This window comes from Melospiza georgiana, chromosome 8, assembly GCF_028018845.1.
Source record: "Melospiza georgiana isolate bMelGeo1 chromosome 8, bMelGeo1.pri, whole genome shotgun sequence".
Lineage (NCBI taxonomy): Eukaryota > Metazoa > Chordata > Aves > Passeriformes > Passerellidae > Melospiza > Melospiza georgiana.
Genome location: NC_080437.1, coordinates 21280224 through 21303443, shown reverse-complemented (window position 1 = coordinate 21303443; position 23220 = coordinate 21280224). Strand labels below are relative to the sequence as shown.

The following is a 23220-nucleotide window of genomic DNA, read 5'->3' as shown; positions in this document are numbered from 1 at the left end:
ATTTTCAAAATATTTATTAAGTTATCAGCACAACCCAGTGAGTTCGCAGAAACACATATGTCTATATTCTGTTATAAAAATTAGAAAAATACATAAAATACAATTGTGCATGGTTGCAAAAAATTCTTAAATTACTTGGGTTTGTATATTTTTAAAACACTGACATGACAGTTCATTGTGATTCCCCAGCCCCCTGAACAGGGGCTTGGTGGTTAGGGGGACAGGCCTGTAGCTGTGTGAAAAACTGCTGTTACATTTTTGTGTATTTCTATATTCACACAAAAGCCTGCTTGTATTCCTTTTATGATGACTGGTGATTTCTTTCAGCCAATCTTTCTCCATAATTAAGAATCCAAGTGAACTTGATTGATAGGTACATTTATGCCAAGGATGATTCCTTCAAGTGCTTAGCAAAATCCAAGTGTTTGTGAGCAACAGTCTCACTGATGTGTTGTTGAAGCTGCTTGTTTAGTTCTTCATCTACAAATGAATCCCTTTGTGAGAAGGTATCCTGAAAATTACAAAATAGGAGTTCTATTACTAAACAAGGCCATGTTTTCCATGCCTACCTCAGTTTAGCAGTCTTGTTTCTCTCTCCTGGTCCCAGACATCGAGCCCAGACCTGTCCAAGTGGCAAGCACTGTGTCAGGCAGTTCTTCATAAACTCCTGGGTTTGGTGAGGCCTTTCTGCTTTGTGCTAAGCTGGGCTTTAGAAGATTACCTAAAACACACAGCCATGGCTTCCAGCTCGGGGTGAGGGGTTCACATTCTGCCCCCTGTTCAACACACCTTACAAATACAAATCAGGCACACTGTGGTGACTGCACACATTTATCCATCAATCACCTCTGACCAAAAGGCAACAATGCTCAGAGCACAGGTTGTGAGTCAGAAAGGAATCCCCTGAGCCTTCTGCCTCCAGCCATACCTGGAGCTCTGCATTTTCCTGGTGCTCAAATTAAGAATTATGATCAAGCACATGATTTAAATTTCCCTGTGAAAGTCCTAAAATTTCCATTGCCAAGTACTTTGTGCACTCATGGAGAAATGAGAGCCTCTCTTTAGTAGTGCACAGGGCTCCAGTTTGGAGCCTCTGGCAAGAGCAGGGAGATGCTGACAGCCTGGCAAGGGACATGCAGAACACAGAGGGTAAAACTCAGACAACTGCCAAAATTTGTTAAATGAGCCAAACAGCCATAGAGCAGGCAAGACCCCAAGGTAATTTTCCCACTTAGGTCCATTATAGATATCCATCTATGGGCACTTTGTGATCTTGCTGTTCCATTGTTTCTGCTCCCTAAACGAGCTTGTGCATTTCCTTACTCAAACCTTCATTTTTCTCCCATCTGCTGTTCTCAGCCTTGCTCTGTCAGAGCTACTCATGTAACTCCCCAGCAGGACACACATATCAAAGAGTCATTATAAAACAACTGAGTACAAACACGTTTTCAGAAGTTGCTTCTCTAAAATGGAAAAAAAAATTGTGCTCCCAAGGCTTGAACTGACATTACAAAGTGGAGCACTGACAAGGTTAATAGGTTATAATGTTTGCATTAGAAAGGAGAATTATCACTTTTTAAAGGACATGCCACGAACTGGACACTTAATGGAGGCTGGCATCTGGAACACATCCAGCACTGAGGATATAAACACACTTCCCCCATTTCTCCTCTTTTTACATTAACCCTTTGTTCCCTCATATTTCCCCTTTAGAGCTGTAGTGACACTAACAGGGATCAGTGTCTCTCAACACACTGAATCAAACACTCTGGAAATCGAGCTGTCTTGGCAACTACCCACCCTGGGGAAAGAGCTGGCTTTTTAGCATTGCTTTTTGAACAAACATTAGTTCATCATTACAGAAAAGAGCCAAGAAATCTGCACTGAACCACTGCAAAGTGCAAAATAACAGCTACCATATTAATCTTGCTATGTTAACTGATGCTGTGGGAGGTAGGATTATTTATACAGCTATTTTTTCCTTCCTTATACTCAGTCCTATCTTATCCCAGTTTAAAAAATGTACTTGATGCAGAAAGCACAGAAACCAGAAAGCCACAGCGTGTGTCAATGCCTGGGCACTGCATAGTGAGCCAGCAGATACAGGTTACATTGGTGTGTCACATGGTTAGAAAAGGACACAGAGCAATGAGAACAGTACCTTTCTTCTGGGTGCTACTGATGCAACAGGAGGATTAAAGGTCATTCCTTTCATACAATATGTCTCAAAAAGCTCTGTAGCAGACCTACAGTAAATAAACAGTGAAAGAAAAATGGCATTACATAAACACAACTTCAGCTGACTATCACCAAGAGGAGCATCCCACACAAACCCCCCTCTCCCCCACAAGGCACCTGCTGCCAGCCACTGCCAAAGACAGGATGCTGAATTAGGTCTTAGTCTGATGGCTGCTCTCATGTTTTATCCTGCTACAGACCTTACACTGCAACTTGGGTTCTAGTTTCCTCTGGACAGCCTCAGTTCAGTGATCCTGATCCATATTCAGATCAGGGCTGCTGCTGAAGGTATTTTGCTCCCAGGGGAAGAAAACATACTGCATTTTGAGATGTTTACCCTTGTCACAGCCTGGCAACAAGTCTCCAAAGGGAAAAGAAAGGGAAAAAAAAAGGGAGAGAAAAAAAAAAAAAAGGGCAGCCAGCATTCTGCATTCTGTACTGGCAGAAAAAGAAAGAGTTTGAAGATCAGAGTGTTAAGTTATTTTCAGGAATTCCTTTAATATAGTATAAGCAACAGCTTCCTTTCAGGGCCTATTATAAAAAAAGGAAGTCTTTGATAACTCACCTTTGGCTCAAATCAAGTGGAAGAACTCCTGAGCCTTCAGTTGGAGCTCCAGCAATAAGGTGAGATGCAAATTTCTGCACTGTTGGATGATAATGTCTCTGAAAGAAAGGAAGAATGAAGGCAGTAGACAGGCAGTAAGGGATAATGTATTTATCTACACAATCTCATGTTTATTTCCAATTCATAAGATTGAAGGTCTGCTTTTATTTTAGTAACTGAGTACCTCAAAATCAGTCAGTTTGTGGGATTAATGTCATGCATTTATTCCCTCAAATCATGCTGTGAGCATGACTCTCCACAGTTAGGTAATTCCTACTCCCAGAAAACAGGGACAAAGGGCAGAGGGAGCCCTCTCCAAACCTTGACTGTAATGACAGATCAAGGTGTCAGTTCTTCTTGGAAGAAGAGCTGGACTGCAAGGGAACTTAACAGATCTAAAAAATATCCAAAGGAATCTAACAAGGCAACCTGCAGTATGAACCAGCATGATATTATAATAGGGGATGCATAACATCCCCTTTTGAGCTCATCCTTCCATACCACTGTGCTGGTCCTCCTCTCCCTCTGTGTTGGAATAGGCTCATATGGGCCAAGATTTGACAGACAAGCCTGAAGACCTCTGCTCTCCTTTTGTGTAAAGCACCTAAACATTGAGCAGCTATTTACTGCTGTTATTTCCCAAATCCCTGAGTTACTCACAAACCTGCAGCAGATGCAGCTCCCACAGCGCTGTGTTCTGGGCATTGCAATGCTCTGGTTCATCTAATTCTGGGAGATAAATTCCACTGCCTTGAGATTCATTGTCTAGTAAGAGGTCCATCCTTGGGAATGTCTACAACACAAAAAAAAAAAAGAAACTGAGTTGTTTACACTACCCACCCAATTATAACATGGTTGAGTCAGTTTCAGGATTCATCCCACTTCAGCCAGCTTCAGCAGCATTTAAACATATTCTGTTTTCGTCATTCTTGTTAAAGATCTTTAAAAGATTCTGCACAAAATCATTTTAACAAAAATTTCCATAACCTTTAGCCAGTAAGCTAAAAATCTGAACAAGTAAAACTTACTTGCATGAATACCCTGTTTGTTGCCAAGATGCCAACACTGGAATTTGGAAGCACGTGAAGAGCAAGGATGGAAAGTCGCTTTAGGAAAGCAAGAGCTCGCTGCTGGGAGACTTGCTTCCTCCTCTTGGCAAACATGACATCCAGGCACTGCAGCACAATCCCCATGTCCTCATTGGTGCCACCTCAAAAGCAGAATTTCACACAAAGAGTAAAGAACCACCTCAAGGACAAACACAGTATACCCTGCTAGGGGCTGGGCACTGAACTGAGAACAGCAGGGAAGCTGGGAGCTCAGACACCTCTCATGTGATACACATTAAACATCCAGCATTTTTGGTCAAAATAGTCCAGCTTTGAACAGAAAACATGTATCATTGTTTCTGTGCTCCTTTCTAAGAATATACTTGTTCCATCAAAAGTATCTAATCATTAAACACTGCTTATTAGTGTTATAAACAATGCTTATTAGAATTAAGCTACTGTTTTAATCCTAAATGCATTCATTGTATAATTTTTTATAAATGACTAAAAAGTGAAAAGATCTGGTCTTTTACCCATCCAGAACAGCAGAATGTTTATTCTTAATAGTTTATTCCTAGTGAATCCATATTTATTTCTAAAGTTAATTAAAATTATGGTAATTTCAATTTTATAATTTTTTTTCATCAATTTTTCAACTTCTCAACATTACTGGAAAATTTCAATTAGAACATATAAATGTTATCATTATAAAAATCAGAAATATATACTAGAAAATTTTTGAAGCAGAATATAAATTTAAATTATCTTTCGAATTATGTTGGAAAAATCAGGTGTTTTTTCTTATTGAAGAGAGAATTAGAGAAAAAAGACGGGAATTTTTAAATTGCAACTGAAAGAAATAATTATAAGGAAGCAAAAAAACTGAGGATAGACTAAATGCTTATCCAAGATCAAATATTTGGCATTTCCTAATGAAATGACATGATTAGAACCTGTTACCATGTATGAAATAATAATTCAAGTATTTGTATTGCAGTAATGCAATGTGCAACTCGAGAAAAAAAAGCAGGTTAAACCAGACAATACTTTTTCGCAGAAATCAGATGTCTTTAAAAAGTGTAGTTTATTAATGCTACATAAAGGCTTTGCTAGCAAGGAAACAGAATAAACATTATCTAGGTGAACAGTGAATATAGGAATCTGGAATTACCTGCATGTAGGCTGAACAGTGTCTTGTACAGATGTGTGTAAAATTTCATTGGATCGATGTTAAGAACATCACCTATAAACATAATCCCAAATAAACACATTTACTCCTTTTGTTTATCAGGCAATATTAAACAAAAGTTTGTTTTACAAAATCTCTTACCTTGACCAGAGAGTATATGAAAAGCACTGAGAATGCAATGAAGACTCTCACGATAGCTCAAATCCTAAGAATACAAAACTGATTAAGTACCCAAAAGAAAGTAATTTTAAGAAAACTGTAATAAAAATCAACTTACCCCAGATGCAATAAGAGAATGAAGGACAATCAATAGGTCATCAAAAAATTCCACATTTATGAGATGAGCAAACCTGCAATGAAAGAGATTTTAATTTTTAAATTATAGACATTATCTTTAAACTCAGTTCAAAGTGTTCTGAATTGCCAAGATCCAAACTTTAAAAGCAGGCTAAATCAAATGTTGAACACTTACTATCTTCACAGGAAAGGATAATTCAGCCCACAACATGCTAATCATGGCTCTTCTAGAGCATTAAAGACATGCTTGTGTCCTTTAGCAATTAATCAGACAAAAGAATGGAATCACACCACACTCTGTGGTGTTTGCATCACATCAATTCTATCATGAAATATCAAATCACATTGAAATGGTTTTGGAAATAGCAGAAAACTTCAGCAGAGAAATAAAAGAATTTCAACTAATTTATCAGGGACTATCTTTTCTCACTGCTTAAGACAAAAATTTCTTTAGTGCTTTATGTATTTTCCAACACACACAAAAGAGGGTAGTCAGTTCTTACTTTGCAAGACCTTCTAGCACAGCTGGCAAAAGTGGAGACTTCTGAGCTTTCTTCAAGATCCTGAAGTAAGTTACAAATACAATATTCAAGGTCTCTGTGTGCTGAAGGAAAGAAAATAAAAATACTTAATCATGTGAAACAGACATTTCTATTTCACTTCAACTCAACTGAAATGCTTTTCTCTGTCCAAGCCTGCACTCAGGCCTTCCCAATCAGTCCTGGCACTGCCATCTCTGCTCTTCTCACACTGAAAAGCTCGAGTGCTCCAGTGCTCTCCTACTCCTGGCTCTCTCCTGCCTACAGCCACACTCCCCCTGTGCCTAAAGGCCACTCTGAGAGGCTGTAACACCCACTGCACAGTGTCCTATGGAGCAGGGCACATGGAGGACTTTTGGCAATGGATTTAATACCATTTTGAGCAGACAGCAGAAGGGAATAGGAATGGCCACGTTGGCCTTCCTGGCTAAACTGAGAGTGTGGTTTACTAAAACCTAGATCTCTGTCACAGGCAAAGTGTTAGCTAACTGCATGATCTAGAGATGTGGAATGCTGCCAGCTTGGGATGGAGGGAAGACAGTTACAAAAGGATTAGGAGCTGCCATGCTGCTAAAATAGGGGAATAATGTCTAAATTATTTACCAACTTCAGTTTCTTTTCTTTACTTTCTGATGCTTCTGCTTCCAGGAGTTCTCGTTCCAGTTTCTCTTCAGCTTTCTTCCACTGAAAATACACAGTTGATTTTAAGACAACGCATCCAATGTTTCCAACCAGTCTGGATATCCAGATTGAAAAGATACCCAGAGAATAAATTTTCCATGCTTGAGTTGCTTAAGTCACCCTGTGATTCTACAGGGTAACCCTTGTCCTATCAGAAACAACCAATCAAAGGCATTATCAACACAGGAAAGAGGAAAAAGTAGGAAGGTAATTAAATTCCGTCTAGAACCTCATTAATTTTCAAGTACATTGCAAAAATTGATCACTGATGCTGAGAGTTAACAATGGCAACAGCAGATATGCAGTCATTGCTGGAACAAATTGCTACATTAAATAACAGAAGTAGAGCATGAGAAAGCACATGTCCTACCTTTCTTTGCATTCTGGAAAGATTTTTTCTTTTTTCTTTGTAAGTCATGAACTTTTTCTTTGGTGCAATGTCTTCAGAATCTTTTTGTAATTCTACTTCCTTAATTCTTAAGTGAAGAAATACTTTTAACACCTATTGTAAAATAAAATAAATACAATGGAAGGTCATGTACAACCTGACAGGAACTAGGGCAAAAAATCCTGAATTCCATTCCATCTAGTGGGCTTAGATGGTCAAAAGTTCTGTTTACTCCCCTCCTGTTCCTTCACACCTGTATCTCTTGATCCCTGCTCCCAGTTCCTTCCCCAGCACTGTCCATTTCTATCCATTCCTCCATTTGCCTCTCACTTCAAGTCTCTCTGGCAGAATCTGGTCTCCACCTCCCAGTCTCTTTCTCTTGCCCCATACCTCCCTAATTCTCTGGCTCAGCCTAATCCTGAATTGTCTGTGGTCTGACAGACTGAGGAAATTCTGCTTGTCTGTAGCTAGCAGTTGCAGTAACTTTAACATCTGGGGATTTCTGAAACTTTTGACAGAAGAATATTGTGAGGTATAACAGAAAGACTCTTACCTCAGGTCTGACATCATAATTTCTACCCCTCACAAGGCCAGAAATTACTTTAACAACACCAAGTGAAGCATAGCCCAACTTGTCCTGTTTAAAGAGCTTCTTAACTGCCTCAACACACAGTTCAGAAATCTGAAAAGCAAAGCACAGAAATTGTTCTGTAAAGCCAGTCCACAACAACAGCTACTAACAGATAATACTCATGGTATTTACTAATTATAAAGTGCACACAGCCTGTAAAATAGTGAACAGATACGGCCAAAAGATCTGGATATTGTGGAATAAAGCTCAGAAATAATTATTTTTCACACAAAAAAAGAACTCTTTCTCTAATCAGAAAATCACTTACCATTTTTGATGGGTCATTCATGAGTGGAACAATGAGAACAATAATGTTATTGTGGAAGTTGAAGTGGGGTAGGGCCACAAGCAGCTCACAGAGACACTTCACTGCTACCTCTGCTAGTCCTTTATATGCCTTTAATGAGATGACATTGCTTTTCTTCAATTTCCTTTGCTTCCAATCTGCACAAAATATTATTTTTAGTGATTACTCGTCAGAATGATGATGATGATCTTATTAATATTTACATTTTTAGTGATTGCATGTGTACTCCATACAAGTGCTATCTCAAAGACAGAAGGTACCATTCATTCAGAGGAGGGAAACTGCTGCAAACAATTTTGCCTTTACTATGAAAAATGAGAAATGTTAACTGTACCTTTAATTGTTTGTTCCAGATTTTCCAAGTAAAATTTATACTGGCTTACAAGGCCTTCTTCAAATTCTCTCAGTTTCTGAGTTTCTTTTTTAACCTGTAAACATAATTGAAATGAGATTTATTTGGAGAGCCTAATATGGAAATTAGCCAATGGTGAAAAAAAAGTTTTAAAACAAATATCAGATATCTAAGCAGTTTTTTCTTCTAGACAGACATTCCCAGAAATGTATTAAAAATAAAATATATCTGCACTTTTGTACAGATGTGTTCTGAGAGCTTTTTCCAACTAGGCCTATTTCATTTATAGAGCTTGAAGAAATATTATCAACCAGATGCTATTTTAAAACCATGACTCTAAACTGCACTAAACCTATATCCAAAAAACCTTCTAAATATTGGTTAACAACAAGCTCCAGAAAACAAGTTACTCTGCATTTGTTCAGCAAATTGTTGAAGACATATCAAAGAAATCTATGCCAGTTAGGTGACAACATTGCATAATTTGCTTTCTTTCTAACTCTCTTTAGTGCAGGTTCTTATTCCAAGGTTCATGAGGAAAGTCACCCAGGTTTGGTATACTACTTTCAGACACAACTTATCCCCTCCATTACCACCTGCATGTCACCTGCTTACTGAAGGAAGTATGTAAGAATTTAATGCTCAAAACCAAAATCTCTCTGCCTGAAAGTGTCATAGCTTTAGAGCTTCAACAAGTATTTGTGTATTTGTCCCCTTTGCTCAAACCATAAAACCATATTAAACAAGTCAGTCTTAGCATCTGGCATAGCTGAAAACAACATTAACTGCTCACATACACAATAGAAAGATTTGCTATTTCACCTTGGTAGCCTTTTCGACTTCGGTCAGAGGCCGAATTTTGTAGGAAGGTGCAATATCTTTGAATATCTCCATCAAAGACACCATGACCAGCTTCCTCACTATCACAGCCACGTTGGGATCCTGCTCCATCAGCATGGCACGCAGCTCCTTCAGCTTCTTAATCTGATTGGAGAAAACAGGCAGACAGCAGATGAAAATCAACTGCAAACCAAGGGACAGGCACAACATACATTAACTCAGCAGTTACTCAGACTCTACTTAGCACTGCATAAAGAGCCAGGAAATTATAGATATCCCAACAAAATTTTAGTCTCAGGAATATTCAAAATATTACAAACTTGCACAGAATTACAGAAAATTATTAGTATATCATGAAGCATTGAGATACAACCCTGAAATCAGAGCTTACATAAAGGTCATGCTTAAGGAACAAGAAAAATAACTAAGTGATACAACACTGACCTTTTCCTTGTTCTACCCATATATTCTTGTGCTTTTGCTACTGTTTGCTCATTCAGATCTTTGTTTCTTGACACAGTGAACAACACACACACTTGTGTTGTACATGCAGGTTAAGTAAATGTACCTACATTGCTGTCTGGCTCTGAGAGAATGGCAGATGCTAAGGCAGCTATGTGCATCTTCCTCTCCTGTAGCTTTTGTCTCCTTTGGGCAGCCATTTCCTCAGGAGTGAGAACAGGCAGGGGCTCCTCAATGAAGTCTGGCACAGACGTGAGAGTCAGAAAAGAGGAGAATCATTTAACAAATACCAAGTTGCAGATGCTGCATTTCAAACAGGTACCCAAGTAAGGCCCCAGGAGATCAACACAAGAAGTTCCACAATCAAAGAAGCTTTAAGAATTACTTTGCTAGATCTTATATAGTCCATAGATTCATTTTTGCTCCACTTCAAAATCTCCTGCTTCTAAAAAAAAGTTGACTAAATGTTTTTGAATCTCCTCATGGTGTTCTCTGAGTACAGTGGGAACATATAAACTCAATGTATTACCCCATTGCAGTGCTCTGCAATTTGTATCAAATTATTCACCATTCATTTTTTCTCTTAAAAATACAATTGTTTTTGTTTGTGTTTTCTGAGTATTATTTTGCTACAAGTATTTCCTTCCTCAACTTTATATTTAGACAGTAAGGACCCAGAAGTCACAAAGTTACTTGAAAATTATCATTACTCAATAGCCAACTGCAAATGAAAATTACAGTGTCCTGGTATTGATGTTTTAAGTAAAAAAAATTAAAGACAAAGACAAGACACTTAAAGCCTACAAAGGCTGTGTCCAGAACTGCATTTCAAAATTATCTCAAAATAGAACCACACAGATATTCGTTATGTAAGACCAATATTTCCTTCTTACTAGCAAATATGACACAAAGGATAAAAGCAACATCATGCAAGCAGCAGTTCTAGGTGAAAAATCAAAATAATTTTGAACAAAGAGAATCTGAAGCCAGCCATTCCAGAGATTCTAACAGGTAAGAGTGCAAACTTTGAATAATGGTTATGCTTTGGTGGCAATGAGGTAATGAACATATTCAAAAACATCCTGAACAAAATACACTTCAATTGCAAACTTCCTTGGGGAACAGCAAAATACTTTTCCGGTATGTAAGTGATTTGGAAAAAAAAAAACAACAAAAAGCAAACAAAATTTTTTATTACCCTCTGCTTCCTCCATATTTTCTGTGTCCTCTTCTTCATCATGTGCAACATTGAGAACTGCAAAAACAGAGTATCTAGCATCAAGCACATAACAAACACTGTGAAATTTTAAACCAATAAATTATACACTTCTTGGCTACTATACCAGTTCCAGAATCTGTGTCTTACCTGGCTTTTCCACAGTTTGAGGAATTATGCCACTCTTGTCTTTGATGGGGAGCAGATGAATGAGTTCTTTTTCTGGCTCTGTTTGCAAACGTCTTGGCATCTTCTCATATTTCTCAATCACACTTTCATGTTTTCGTTTTTTGATGTGAACAGGTTCACTGAAAAATACAAGGCAAACTAAATGAACCAGCCATGCAATTAGACAAGAGCCATGCAAGACTTTAAACTTGTGTCACACCCAGTTAATTTGAAAGGGGAAGGGGAAGGTTTAAAACAAAATTCTTCTAATTCAGAACTTGCAGTGTGGCTACAAGACACCATGCAGCACAACTGCAACTTTGTACATAAAAGCTATTTGCCATTTATGCCTTTCCTTCAAAACTAGACTAAATTATTAATTACTAAGCAGAATCAGCATTAACAAATTAAAATCACCCTACAGCAGCATAGAGAGTCCTTTCACATCCATCAAAAAGGGCAAGGTAAGATTTTCAAACAATCATGTACCCAGACAACACGGTAGAAGTGTATTTCTAAAAACTATTCTACAACTAGGAGCAATGCCTTTCCACATATGTCACTGTGAACTGTACCCAATGCCTTGGTCCACAAAACTGATAACAAATTTTTGGTATGAATGTTTTGGTGTTGCATGTGTTTACAGACATGGCTTACAGAACCCTTTTTATTTTTTTTCCAGCAATCTGCAGTGCAATATGTGGTCCACAGTCCAGGGAATGTCCTGAACACTTTATATAGAAAAAAGACTCTGTTTACAGATTAAAGCATTTCTTCCATTTGAGGGATGCTACTTATCTCAGAGCCAGGGACCTCCCAGGAAGGAACACTGCACAAGCAGTACCCTGAAGGTCAGGCAGAGCACCTAAATGCACTGATACACACTGACACACTGATACTGAAGTACAGACAGGCTGAGGAAACACTAAACCAGAGCTGCAAAGAAACACCAGACTGAAAGCGACCTCCTGATAAATGCATTACTTTACATATTAATTACATATTAACCACACAAGGCTGAATTAGTATGAAAAGGAGACATTGCAACTCACTTAGAGGAAAGATCTCTGGTTAAAAAGGATGCTTTTTGGGCCAGATCCTCCATTAATTTTAAGTCATCTTCATCCATCATGTCCAGTGGAAGAGCATCTTCTTCTTCTTTTTCTTCCCATTTTTTAGCTATTTTAGAAGATGATGTTTACAGATTAAGATCCCATATGTATAGTCACCCTTGAAAACCTAACCCTGCCTACACTTTTGAGACCATTTTATGCCTTACTTCTACCTGGATTTACTGACCTTTATGCCTATGGGTTTTGTTATCCCAGAAAAGTGCCCCTTTACTATGATATCCAAAATGATCAGTGCAAACACATTTCTACCATCTTTAACTGACAGTTTTAGGTGCCAGAATGGCCACATTTTGTATTTTTCTCCCATTATTTCAATAGGAACAGCAGCTATTTGTATACAGAAAATGAAATGCTGCTTTCTCCAATTTTGTAACAGGAAGCAGCAGGATATTCAGTGAACAAACACTTACCAACTTGTTTCTTCTTGCATTCCTCCAGTGGAAAAGGCTTTCTAGAAATAGCATCTCTGACAGCTTCCCTTAGCTTCTTTTGTTCTTTACGATACTTCTTAGCAGCACTCTTCTGCTTGTACTGTTTATTCTTTAATTTATTGTCAAGTTTTATTTGACTAGTTCTCAGTAACTTGCGAAAACTTGGAACTCGCTTTGTGTTTTTTCTCTAGAAAACAAACAGAAAGCTACAAGTCACTGACATGTTAACAGTCTTTGTGTAATTTATTCCACTGTTTAAGATCTCTGAGTTCCTGTTTCTATTAGGACTGAGCAATATGTTTCTTGCTAGAAGTATCATCAACTAGCCTCAAATTTACACAACTGTGTTACATCTTTGAGAAAGAGAGCACGGTGACAAATGTTTTACAGAAACATTCTCTGTCAATTTTTTTATTAAACCCTATGTCCATCACTTTTACACACTCAAGGTATATACACAGCTCGTCAGGGCGCAGTTCTTTGCTCCCAAGCACTCTGTTCTCTTCTCAGGGTGCTGCTGTTCCCCAGCACATGCTAAAGTACCTAGGGGGGCTTTAATGTGCAAGGCCCCAGTCTCGGACAAATGTCCTCCTGCAGGACATCTCCCCAAGCTGAGCTCTGGCTTTCTCCTGCCTGAAGCTCTCCCTGCCCAGCAGCTGCAGGGACCTGGCGAGGCTGCCTACTGCCAGGCTCTCAACAGCAGCTGTAGCACAACAGGGTTACGGGGCCAGAGCTCGGGGAGGCACCGGGGGCTGAGGAACCGGGCCCGATCGGGGAAAGCCGGGAGGCTCGGGGTCAATACACGCGGCCCGTGCCAAACCCGCAAAGCTCTTCCGAGGGTCCTCGGGATGGGATTGGAATGGCAGGGATCACCTTACGAGGGGTATGGGAAGGCAAGGCTGTGCAGAGGAGTTGCCACGGAAGCGCTGTTGGGGATACCGTGTCCCTTTACAAAGGGGACAAGTGGCTGGATCGGTGTGGGGATCCCTCAGCTCATGGCTGGAGCACGGTGCTACTAACAGCACGATTGTGGATCACCGCCTGTACGGGCCGGTCGGAGTTGGGCTCCACCACCCTTACGGGCCCCTTCCAACTGAGAACATGCGAGAATCTGTGAACCCGGAATTTCTGTCAGCTCAACTTTAGCTTCCCTTTCTATGCTGGATTATCGGGAAGGCGCTGAAAGGTCAGCGTTCGTCTCGGGGTGAGAGACGAGCCTGCGCTGCGCCGCCGGTGCCCACCCAAAACAGCCGCACTGCTCTGCCCTTTCCGGAGCCCCGGCAGCACCGGCCGCTACCGACCACGGCTCCCCGTCCCACCCGTGAGCCCCCGGCCCGCTCCCCTCACGGCCCCTACCGGCTTCATGGCGGCGGCCCGCGCGTGCTGCCGGCGGCGGAAGCGCTCCCCGCGCAGCCCAGCCCAGCCCGGCCCGGCGCGGCCACAGCGACCCCTGGCGGCGGAGGCCGGAGGCGCCCCCGGTCCAGCGCCGCCCACAGGAGCGGCCCGGGCGGCGGCAACGGGAAAGAAGCACGGCCCGCAGCTAAGGTAAGTTTTATTTACACAGGAATCGGTACTAGTGGTCTTAAAGGAAGGCTTGAGCCTTCTATTTACAGTTATATACAGATTTATAGTTGAAAAGTAAGAAAACTGTACAAGATAACACAAAAATATAAGACAAATTGCATCCAATTAAAGTAGTGAATACATAAGTTAAGAAAAATCGGACATTTACATTTCAAATTGTAATGTTATGAGTAGCATATATGTAGATTTTAAACCAGATAGCAACGCAAGTTACACCACACTAAATCTTTACCCCGATTATGCAGACTCTGCTTTTAAAACACCAGACAACTGGAAGCCTCCTGCACTGAAAAATACATAATGGAAATTTTTACTTGATTTCCAGAGGGACCAGTTACAAAAACCCACATGTAAGGAATTTATTTACATTAAATATTAGCAAAAAATGGATCAAGAGAGTGCAAGTGTTCCTCACCTGCAGTGCTATCCATTTTAAATTTCTGTCCCCTACAACCACAGGTTGTTGTACAGCATCTTCTAGAACAGGAAATGTTGGAAAATATTTGCCGTGACACATACAGCATGACCTTATGTCTCACAGTTAAAAGATGTTAAAGAATTATCACTTAACAGATGCTTTTTGGATTTCAGTATTGCACACTAACAAAAAGACAGTTTCAAAAACAATTCTGTGTCTCCATTATTTCCAAGTGTTAAAAGTGGCTGCTTCTTTGAGAACACAAAATCCTTTAGATAGCCTTGTCATTTTCTAGTGTTCACCATTACATACAAGTATTTTTTAGTTGGAAATGGCTCGACAATATGAAACTTCTGGTGGCAAAACCCTTTCACAGAATACCCACTCCATTTACTGCACAATCAATACACCAAAACAAATGCCTAAACACCACTTGCTTTGAAAGCTGTACAGTGAAAATAGCAGCCCTGTTCTTACCACTGTTTAAAATTCAGATTATTTTTGCTCTAGGTTTGGGCACAATATGTCTACAGTTCCTGAGTTAATTACATTTGCCCAGACTAAAGAATGAAGCTGCAACTTAAAAAAAAAACCAAAACAAGTAAATAAGACAATATCCCTTCCCAAATCTTAACCACCTTGCACATAAACACACCAAACTATTTTATTTGGTCCTCAATACTTGCAAATTGTTAATTTTGGAGGTAATGTTTGCACCAAAGCATTTGGTTTGGATAGCAGTTTTGGGGTCTTAAGATTTAGCATTTCCCTCATCCCCTCCAAAAAGTGCCTTTGTGGTATTTTTAAAAATAGTTATGCCTCAAAAATTTGCTTAAAGTACCAACAGAAGTTATTACAAATGTTTATTGCATTGAGCTGATTCTTTTAAAGTATTAAATATGAACTCCCCGCTTCTCAGTTTCATAGGTTTTAGTTTTCTGTGTGAAATCAGATCTTCCCATGGCAAAAACTAATACTGGCAAAAGGGTGAAGATTTCATCAGTTTGTTACTCCACTGAGAGCTGTGTCTTTTTTCCATCTCATTTTCACATTTTCTTTAGTGCTTTTCCCACATAGAAGTGACATGAAGACTTCTTTGTCATCCAGTGGTTTTCCACGTTTCCAATGGACCCCAACATTAGCTTTTTGGTGCTGGGCTATGGTTCTTGTCCCCTTCTTTGTTGTCCTTCATCAGTGAGGCAAACACCTGGAAAAGTAAATGACTGAATATGAAGGCTGCCAGTGTTATAATAATATCAATATTAACTGCCACAATATTAGCATGGAGATGAATTTCTAGATTGAGACACTAGGAAGGAAGTGCCCATTGCTCAGGAGTCAGACAAGCAGCTTAAATAATCACAAAGAGAGGTGCCCCATATATTCATGTGCTGACATGTCAGATTTGATATCTACCTCCAAGAAACTCACCTGTGCCCATTTTTTGTTACTGTTCTGCATCTGAATAGCTGCAATACAACTAAAAAGCTTTTCTGATGTAATATCTTCTGGAAGTTTTGTTAGAAACTGTGCTATATGAATAAAGTCCATCTGTAGGAGAATATCTTCATATAACCGAAGGATTCCTAATCCTGTCCTAAACAAAAATTCTTCTCCATCTCTACAGAAAACATCCCAGACACGACAGGCCAGATCAAGTGGTAATGACTTGCTGTAGAGTGTAAAAATCCTGCAAATGAGTCAAAAACAAACAAAAAGGAGGAGTTATAACTTATTTCAGAAAAATGAAAAGACAACTTCCTTTAAATCTCAGTTACATTACTTTAAAGTAAGCAGAAGACAAGTTATTTTACACCTTTTTTCCCCCTATTTCAATGATCCACAAGTCTCCAGTTCTTGAAGTCAGAACTTGGACTCTGAAAGCCATCTCTTTTGATGCCACAGGAAATCCTCCATTTCAATGCCATCTCCTTTAGAAAGCTCTGGCTACAAAGGTGACAAATCTCTTCATACTCCAACAGAGTATAATAAACACATAAGAACTTAAGCAACAAAGATCACAACTGTGTGACTTAACCTTTCCCATTTAAGCCATACAGTTTGACAGCTCTGTTCATCATTTGTTTCCTAAACTAAATCTGAAGCCACAACTAATCTCAATAGAGGGCTGCATCCCACCAATGTACTAACGATAAATCAATAGCTACATTTCTGTGATACATTTTCCAATTTTTCATGTTAAAATCACAAAAATCTAATCATAATTTTAGATGAAGCTCACCCTTATGCACACAAACAGATACTCTGTTTTTGACAGCACTACCACACTTCAAGGGTGCCTGCACTACTACCTTCCATTACAGACACACACACAGAGCTTGCTACTCTGTGCTTTAGAACATTCCTTACTTCAAATTTTTCACTGCATTTTCAAGTTTATCCCTTTTCAAACCAGGCCTTAAATTTCATCCTCGCTCTGCTTTAAAGTCTCTATTCCTACAGCCATGCTTCCTTCAGTAGCTGACTATGCTAATTTCATCAGGTCACTTACAATCACAGTACACCATACTGCTATGGTGTAGTAGCCTCCTCTCCCCTACTTATGTCACAGAACTGCAGCAACAAGAAAATGAACACACAGAACTCCTGTTTGTCTCATTTTTTAACTGAATACATCCCTTTCAATAAAGCTTGAAGCCTGCCAGAGGAACTGCAGTTACACAAAACAGTTCATCATGATTTCACAAGACCTACTGAATGCCTTTTTTATGCTTTATTCCAGTATTGAAAGACCTATAGCAAAGTAGAAAGTGTTCCAACAGTTCTATGTTCTATGAACTCACCAGTCTATCAAATATATGTCTGGAGTAAGACTGTATGACTTGAAATGAAGAAACAATTTAGGAAGATTTTCTTCAAAAAATACTTCAAAGGCTGCAAAGTATTTCAGCATCTGTAGGGATAGTAAAGCACATGATAAGCAGTCATCAAAAGAATGGTTGTAAACCAACACAAACCCCACCAAGAACTGATGTCAACACAGCACAATGTGACTCCTTAGGATAAGTAAAATGATTAAATGTTTCTAGAGGAGAAATCAAAACATGAGAATGAGTTCTATGGATTAGTACCTAGTATTCTCAGTTTTATAATCACAGGTTAAAGTTCTCCATTATTCAATAGGACAAAAGGAAGTCATCAATAAAACAACTTTGCTTCAAGTCAAAAGAACGGTAAGGTCCAAAACCAGAAAACTCTGTGCATACCATGCTGTGATCCACACGGAAAAAGGCCAGCTGGCATGGCTTGTTTAGAAGGTTAGCAAAGGCAATGAAAGCATCTGCCTCCTCCAGATTGAGAATGAGCACAGCAGCAATGAAGGACATCCCTTGTACCTTCAAGTGGGAAAAGCATGGGGCAAATAAAGGTGAGTAGGTTCAGTAGATCTTACATCTTTGGAAATGGAAATATTTACAGTTTGCAATTTATCAAGTACCATTGCATAACATTTCCAGATGAATAGAAACAATGTGGATAAATTATTTTTATGCATGCAATCAATTTGATTCCAGCAGTTCAGACGCTCTGGGAGGTCGCATGATCACAAGTCCTCAGGACTTGAAATACAAGAAAGTTAAAACCACACAGAGTGAATGCAGAGCTCATGAGAAACAAAATCTGGCCTCAAGTTCACTGTTAAACTATGGGAAAAGCAGTCATGGAGAAAAACTTCACATATGGGACAGTTTAGACCCAGACAGATACATTGGAACTGAGACAAAATTCTGTTTCAGAACAGTCAATACATGCCTTTCCACTTGCCAAACCATAATTTTTCACATATATAAAATTACTTCTAGGTGGTTAGCTGCAGTGCAAGTTTACATTTTTCCACCATTACTCTCCCAAAAACACTTTAGCCTGCAATGAAAGTAAAGAGCATGATTCTTGCAGTTAAGTGATGATCTGAATATCCATTATGCTAACAATAATTTTACCAATTTCAATTGCAATCATCTTTATTCCACTGTCTCTAAATATTCATGCTGCCTCTTCTCATTTAAAAAAACCCATGCAGTCAGCATTTTAACCAACTAGGGAAAAGAGTATTGATATGCATCAGAAACAGACAATCAGCTTTCCATTTCTGGGGGATAAATAGGTGTGGAAATAAGATTTCATTACATTTACTGCCATATTAACATTTTAAAAATGTGATAAGAAATATCAAGACTAGCTATACTTTTAATGGAAAAGAGAAGACTTATCCACAAAAAATTACTTATTTGCCTTATGAAACTCCACCCTGGGAACAAGCAGTCTCAGAACCTGCAGAGTTTGTAATCTCACTTAAAAAATATGGGAGAGTCTCCAAAAATGAGGTCACTGATTACAGAATTCAGGCCTAAAAACATTTGAACATGAAAAACCGACTAGTTATTTATGCAGAGTCCCAAGCATATCTGATTTAGAGAGGAAGACACACCCTGTGCTAAATAATGCTTTGTTACATGGATGAGACTTAAAACTTTTCAAGTGTTTTTGAGCCCTGAAGCATTACAGCTTGTGAAAGATGTTCCTAGATACCCCCAGGAACAAAGGAAAACAAAACCCTTTCTTCATTACTGTTCATTATTTAAATGCTTCTGTAAGCTAACACCTTTCAGAGAGATGTTCGGTTTAGTTGGTTTGTTCAGGGGTTTTTGACAGTTTTTTTAATGGGTTTTTTTTTGCTTGTCTTTAAACACAGTAATGTTTGCTGAAAACAGTCTGATCTTCACTGAACTCAGAGAGAGTGATTATTCTGTGTCAGCAAGACACTAAGAAGGAATTTCTGGATTTTAGGACGTGCAGTAGTGAAGCAGGGAGTATCACTATGGAAATGGCACCTGGGGAAGAAAAATTAAGACAGAACAAGTGAGGTGCTAACTGGAAGCCCACTAACACCTTGTGGGTTTTTTTCCCTGTGGATACTCTGTCAGAACTATAATGTCTTATGAACACACCCATTTAAAATTTTCCATGCAATCCAGATACTCAACAATGACATTCAGTACATTTTCAGCTATTTAATTGTCTCTAAGAACTACCATCATTGTGACTGCTATGAAATAACTGCCAAAGTTTAATTATTAAAGCATAATAAATTATTATTATGCTTGTAGCACAATGTTTAGAACACCTATTTATTCAATATACTTTAATACATGACATCTTAAGCTTATTTGTCATGTTACAAACATTTTACAGCAAATACTTACATATCCCACATCTGGTCTGTAACATGTATATGCTCCCAAAACGCTATGAAGGAGATCATGATAAGGACCACCCTAATAAGAGGAGAGAGTAGAAGGAGAAAAGAAATATTTATTTAAAAAAAATACAGGAAAGGAACAAGCTGATATTTTAAGATGCAGGTGAGCCAGTGAATTGTTGCTTTAATCATACCTAGAGTAATACCACCTTTTACTCCAAGCATTGCCACAAATGCTTTTCAGATGTTAAAAGAAAAGTAACAATAATCCCATGAAATAATTCAGCAGAAACCAGTACATAATAGAAAATAAAGATATCTGGTACAGATCCAAGGTTGGACTTTCCTTTTCAGAGACAATGGATATTTTAATTCTTCATAGTGCAAATTACTGTATAACGATATTGCATCTTATTTTATATACATGTATGCACATATTATAGCTATATAAAAATCATAAAGCCTGAAAATGCATCAAGATTTCTGTAGCAGTGAGAATACTCTCATTTCTGCCTGTAGTTTCATAATTAATAGGAATCAATTAATTAATAGGAATCTCATTAACAGGAATCTCATACATTTTCAAGAAGAAAAAAAATCTCATAGTCTATCACTAAGTGTCTCTATTTTATTCTCATTTAAGAACATTTAAGAAGTCCAAACAACTTCTAAAAACTCTTCCATATTTGGCCAGTTATGTTTCTTGTTTAACTATTCAGAATTTTAAAGCTGTCACAACGAAAGTTAAAGGCATCTCACCTTCTGGAAAATATACAGGGATGGAAATGTGCGCGATATATCCAACTTAATTAGCTCCAGACTGGCCTCACGATCAGCAACAGATGCACCTGCATCTGCAAGCAAAACCAACACTTATTAAAGCTGATCAATTCTACAAACTTCAGAACAAAACTCCTGTAGGCACATAAAGACAAGGAAGGCAGCATTCATCCAAAAACTTCCAGAAGAAATTCTGCCAGCCCTTGAATTATCTCTGTTCAGTCCTCTCCACAGGGGCATGACAAAAACACTAGTGAAAATGTGGGAAAAATACAGGTAAAAGACTTGGGGAAAAAGCTCTTTCAGAGGGCTTAAATCAGACAAGATTTCCAACTGGAAAGCAAAGATGACAATTTGATGAACAGCTAAACAGAACCTGCTCTGCTGAAGCTTGGGAAGCAGCATTTCATTCCAGTCTTCCCAAAACTATCATAGCTGGTCTTCCAGACTTTGCTACCAAAGATTAGTAATAAGCACTGTCAGCTTGCTTGCTTTTCAGAGATGAAAATTCTATCACTCTTCAGTTTCCCTTATTACACCATTTCCCAGGACATCTGGCACAATTAAAACAGCTCCTTCTCCCTTCATTCCCATCCAGAAATATTACCTCTCAAAAAAACAGATTACCTAAGCTTTCCCCCAAAGACAGCCCACAGCCCCCACAACAAAAGAACAAGCAAACCACCACTCCACAGACCAAGGGCCATGGCAAACATGTTTTTCAAGGATAAGCATATTTACAGTCATATACACACCAAATTTTTTATAAATTGTTTGTCTCAAGACAACCTTCAGATGAGTCACAGGGCTATCCCTAAGGAAGACCCAAATAATTTACAGTCAAAGTAGGCAATTAGTCTGGACTGGCTAAGGCAAGCACAAACAACTAAAGTAATGGAAAAGACACTATTACAGGGCAGCATTTTAAAAACTATCAGTTAACAGCACAAAGAGTTAACCTTTATAACAAGGAGACATCCAACATTAAAAACATCGCTGATACTATTTTTAACAGAAAGAACATCCACAGGAGACAGCAATATGCCAGTGAAAAAATTGCATTTGACAAAAGAGTGCTAACATCCCCACTTAATAGATCAGGAAGGAAAGGCCATCTGGGCATGCAAGGAAATACAAGTGGGATCTGAAATGTGTCATGTTTTGTATTTTTCACCTCTCAGTTTCAGAACTAAAAAATAGAGGATATTATTTTTTCTTTCCCAAAATCATGGAAGTGAAACTGAGGAGAACCCATCTAAGAAGAGCTAAGCAAGAACATGTATTGTAATTGAGTTTCCTGTTTCTTCTTTTTGTATTTCATCTAATATTTTCATGAGAGCCTGAGTCTTGACACTTCAAAGGAAACATTTATTTGAAAGTAGCACATGAAATATTTTAATCTGTCTTTTATCAATACAGTAAGTAAGTGGTGCCAAGCCCCTCACTCACTGACTTGCTATAAGATAGCAAATATTTAAGTAGGGAATGACTTTGAGAACTTTTAACAAGTATTCTTAATGCTGAAACTGCAGAAGAACTTGTGAGACTTCTTGGGTTTGTAAAAGTGAATAGGAGGTTGCTGAGCACTCACCTTCTATGTCATTCTCAGTACTTGTCTCACTGAAGCTTTTCCATCGTTCCTTAGCTCTTGACAAGAAGATTTCATAAAGTTCTGCAAGAAAGCAAAACAAAACCAATAACCAGAAGGGAAGTAGTAAGAAAAGCACCCATCCAAGACAAAAGCATGCTAAGTATTCTTGGCCCTGGTTATTTGGTTTCATCACTGGGGGCAGGAAACAAGTCTATTAGATGGTTACCACGACACACAGTTTTATAGTGTGCACTGTTTTGTACTTTCTGCTGTGAACATGCAAATTATGACAGGGAAATCATGCCTTACATAATACAGATTTGTATTTTTGAATAAAATGCTTACAATTTATCAATCATTAGTCATAAAATAAAGCAATTCCCCTTTTCACTCCCTTAAGAAAGCAAAGCTACAGATTCTCAGTTTTAAACAAAAAAATTGTTTTCTGGGGGAAGCACTACCTTAATTCTTAAAATACTAAATGTTTTTCTAAGCAGGTTTTGAACCTTGTTTCCATAATTTATGAGGCTACAATGTCTAACTGTAAAACACAATTGTTCCTAGCCTTATAAAATACATTTCTTCAGAAAGAAATATACCCTGATTTATAGATATAGATTTATTTATTTTTAACAAAAGCTCACATTTTTCTTTGAAAATAATCAACTTAATTTAGCATTAGCATGTGATCTGTTAGGAACATACCAGGAGTGATGTTTAATTCATTTCCCACAGCTAGACTCCAAACCTTCCCACGTACACTTGGGGGCAATCCCTGCCACCACAGCTCTCGAACTCTTCGGGTAGCACGCCTAATATGTAGGAGCAGGGAGAAGAAAAAAACAAAAGGCACATATTGCACATTTTTGTTTTGTAAAATCACTGGGCAATTTACAAGCAAAATAACATACTGTTTACCAAATCAATATTCAGAGATCTCTGCTGATGCTAAAACCCCAATAAAAACCCCCAAACACTCAGCTCCCAGAAAGCACATTTCATGTTGCTCTGTAATGACCTCACACTATATCATGGCAACAAAAACTGACTTCTTGACAACACAGAAAAGGAAAATAAGGTATGTGGGTCCTCAGTTTCCAGAGG

The 23220-nt window shown here is 38.6% G+C and overlaps 2 protein-coding genes across 3 annotated transcripts in view; both read right to left on the bottom strand.

The window, feature by feature from the left end:
- Positions 1–13939, bottom strand: NOC3L (NOC3 like DNA replication regulator). The gene is made up of 21 exons (XM_058028960.1): positions 13882–13939; positions 12505–12712; positions 12014–12140; positions 10944–11101; positions 10776–10832; positions 9688–9818; positions 9098–9259; positions 8258–8351; positions 7885–8060; positions 7539–7667; positions 6968–7099; positions 6520–6600; positions 5881–5981; positions 5358–5430; positions 5222–5285; positions 5063–5134; positions 3871–4052; positions 3507–3635; positions 2804–2901; positions 2162–2246; positions 1–511 (listed from the first exon to the last, which is right to left on the bottom strand). Exons 1-21 carry the CDS (start codon positions 13888–13890, stop codon positions 380–382), a joined length of 2400 nt encoding a protein of 799 aa, XP_057884943.1. The 5' UTR covers positions 13891–13939; the 3' UTR covers positions 1–379.
- A 120-nt stretch (positions 13940–14059) lies between these two features.
- The window catches only part of TBC1D12 (TBC1 domain family member 12), a 41329-nt gene continuing 32168 nt past the window's right edge, over positions 14060–23220 (bottom strand). For both annotated transcript variants that reach the window (XM_058029052.1, XM_058029053.1), the window contains 8 exons: positions 22822–22928; positions 22117–22197; positions 20505–20599; positions 19750–19821; positions 17755–17883; positions 17332–17441; positions 15959–16217; positions 14060–15734 (listed from right to left, as the gene is read on the bottom strand). In XM_058029052.1, the coding sequence (XP_057885035.1) occupies positions 15666–15734; positions 15959–16217; positions 17332–17441; positions 17755–17883; positions 19750–19821; positions 20505–20599; positions 22117–22197; positions 22822–22928 (922 nt within the window). In that variant the 3' untranslated portion in view covers positions 14060–15665. The remainder of the gene's footprint in view (positions 15735–15958; positions 16218–17331; positions 17442–17754; positions 17884–19749; positions 19822–20504; positions 20600–22116; positions 22198–22821; positions 22929–23220) is intronic.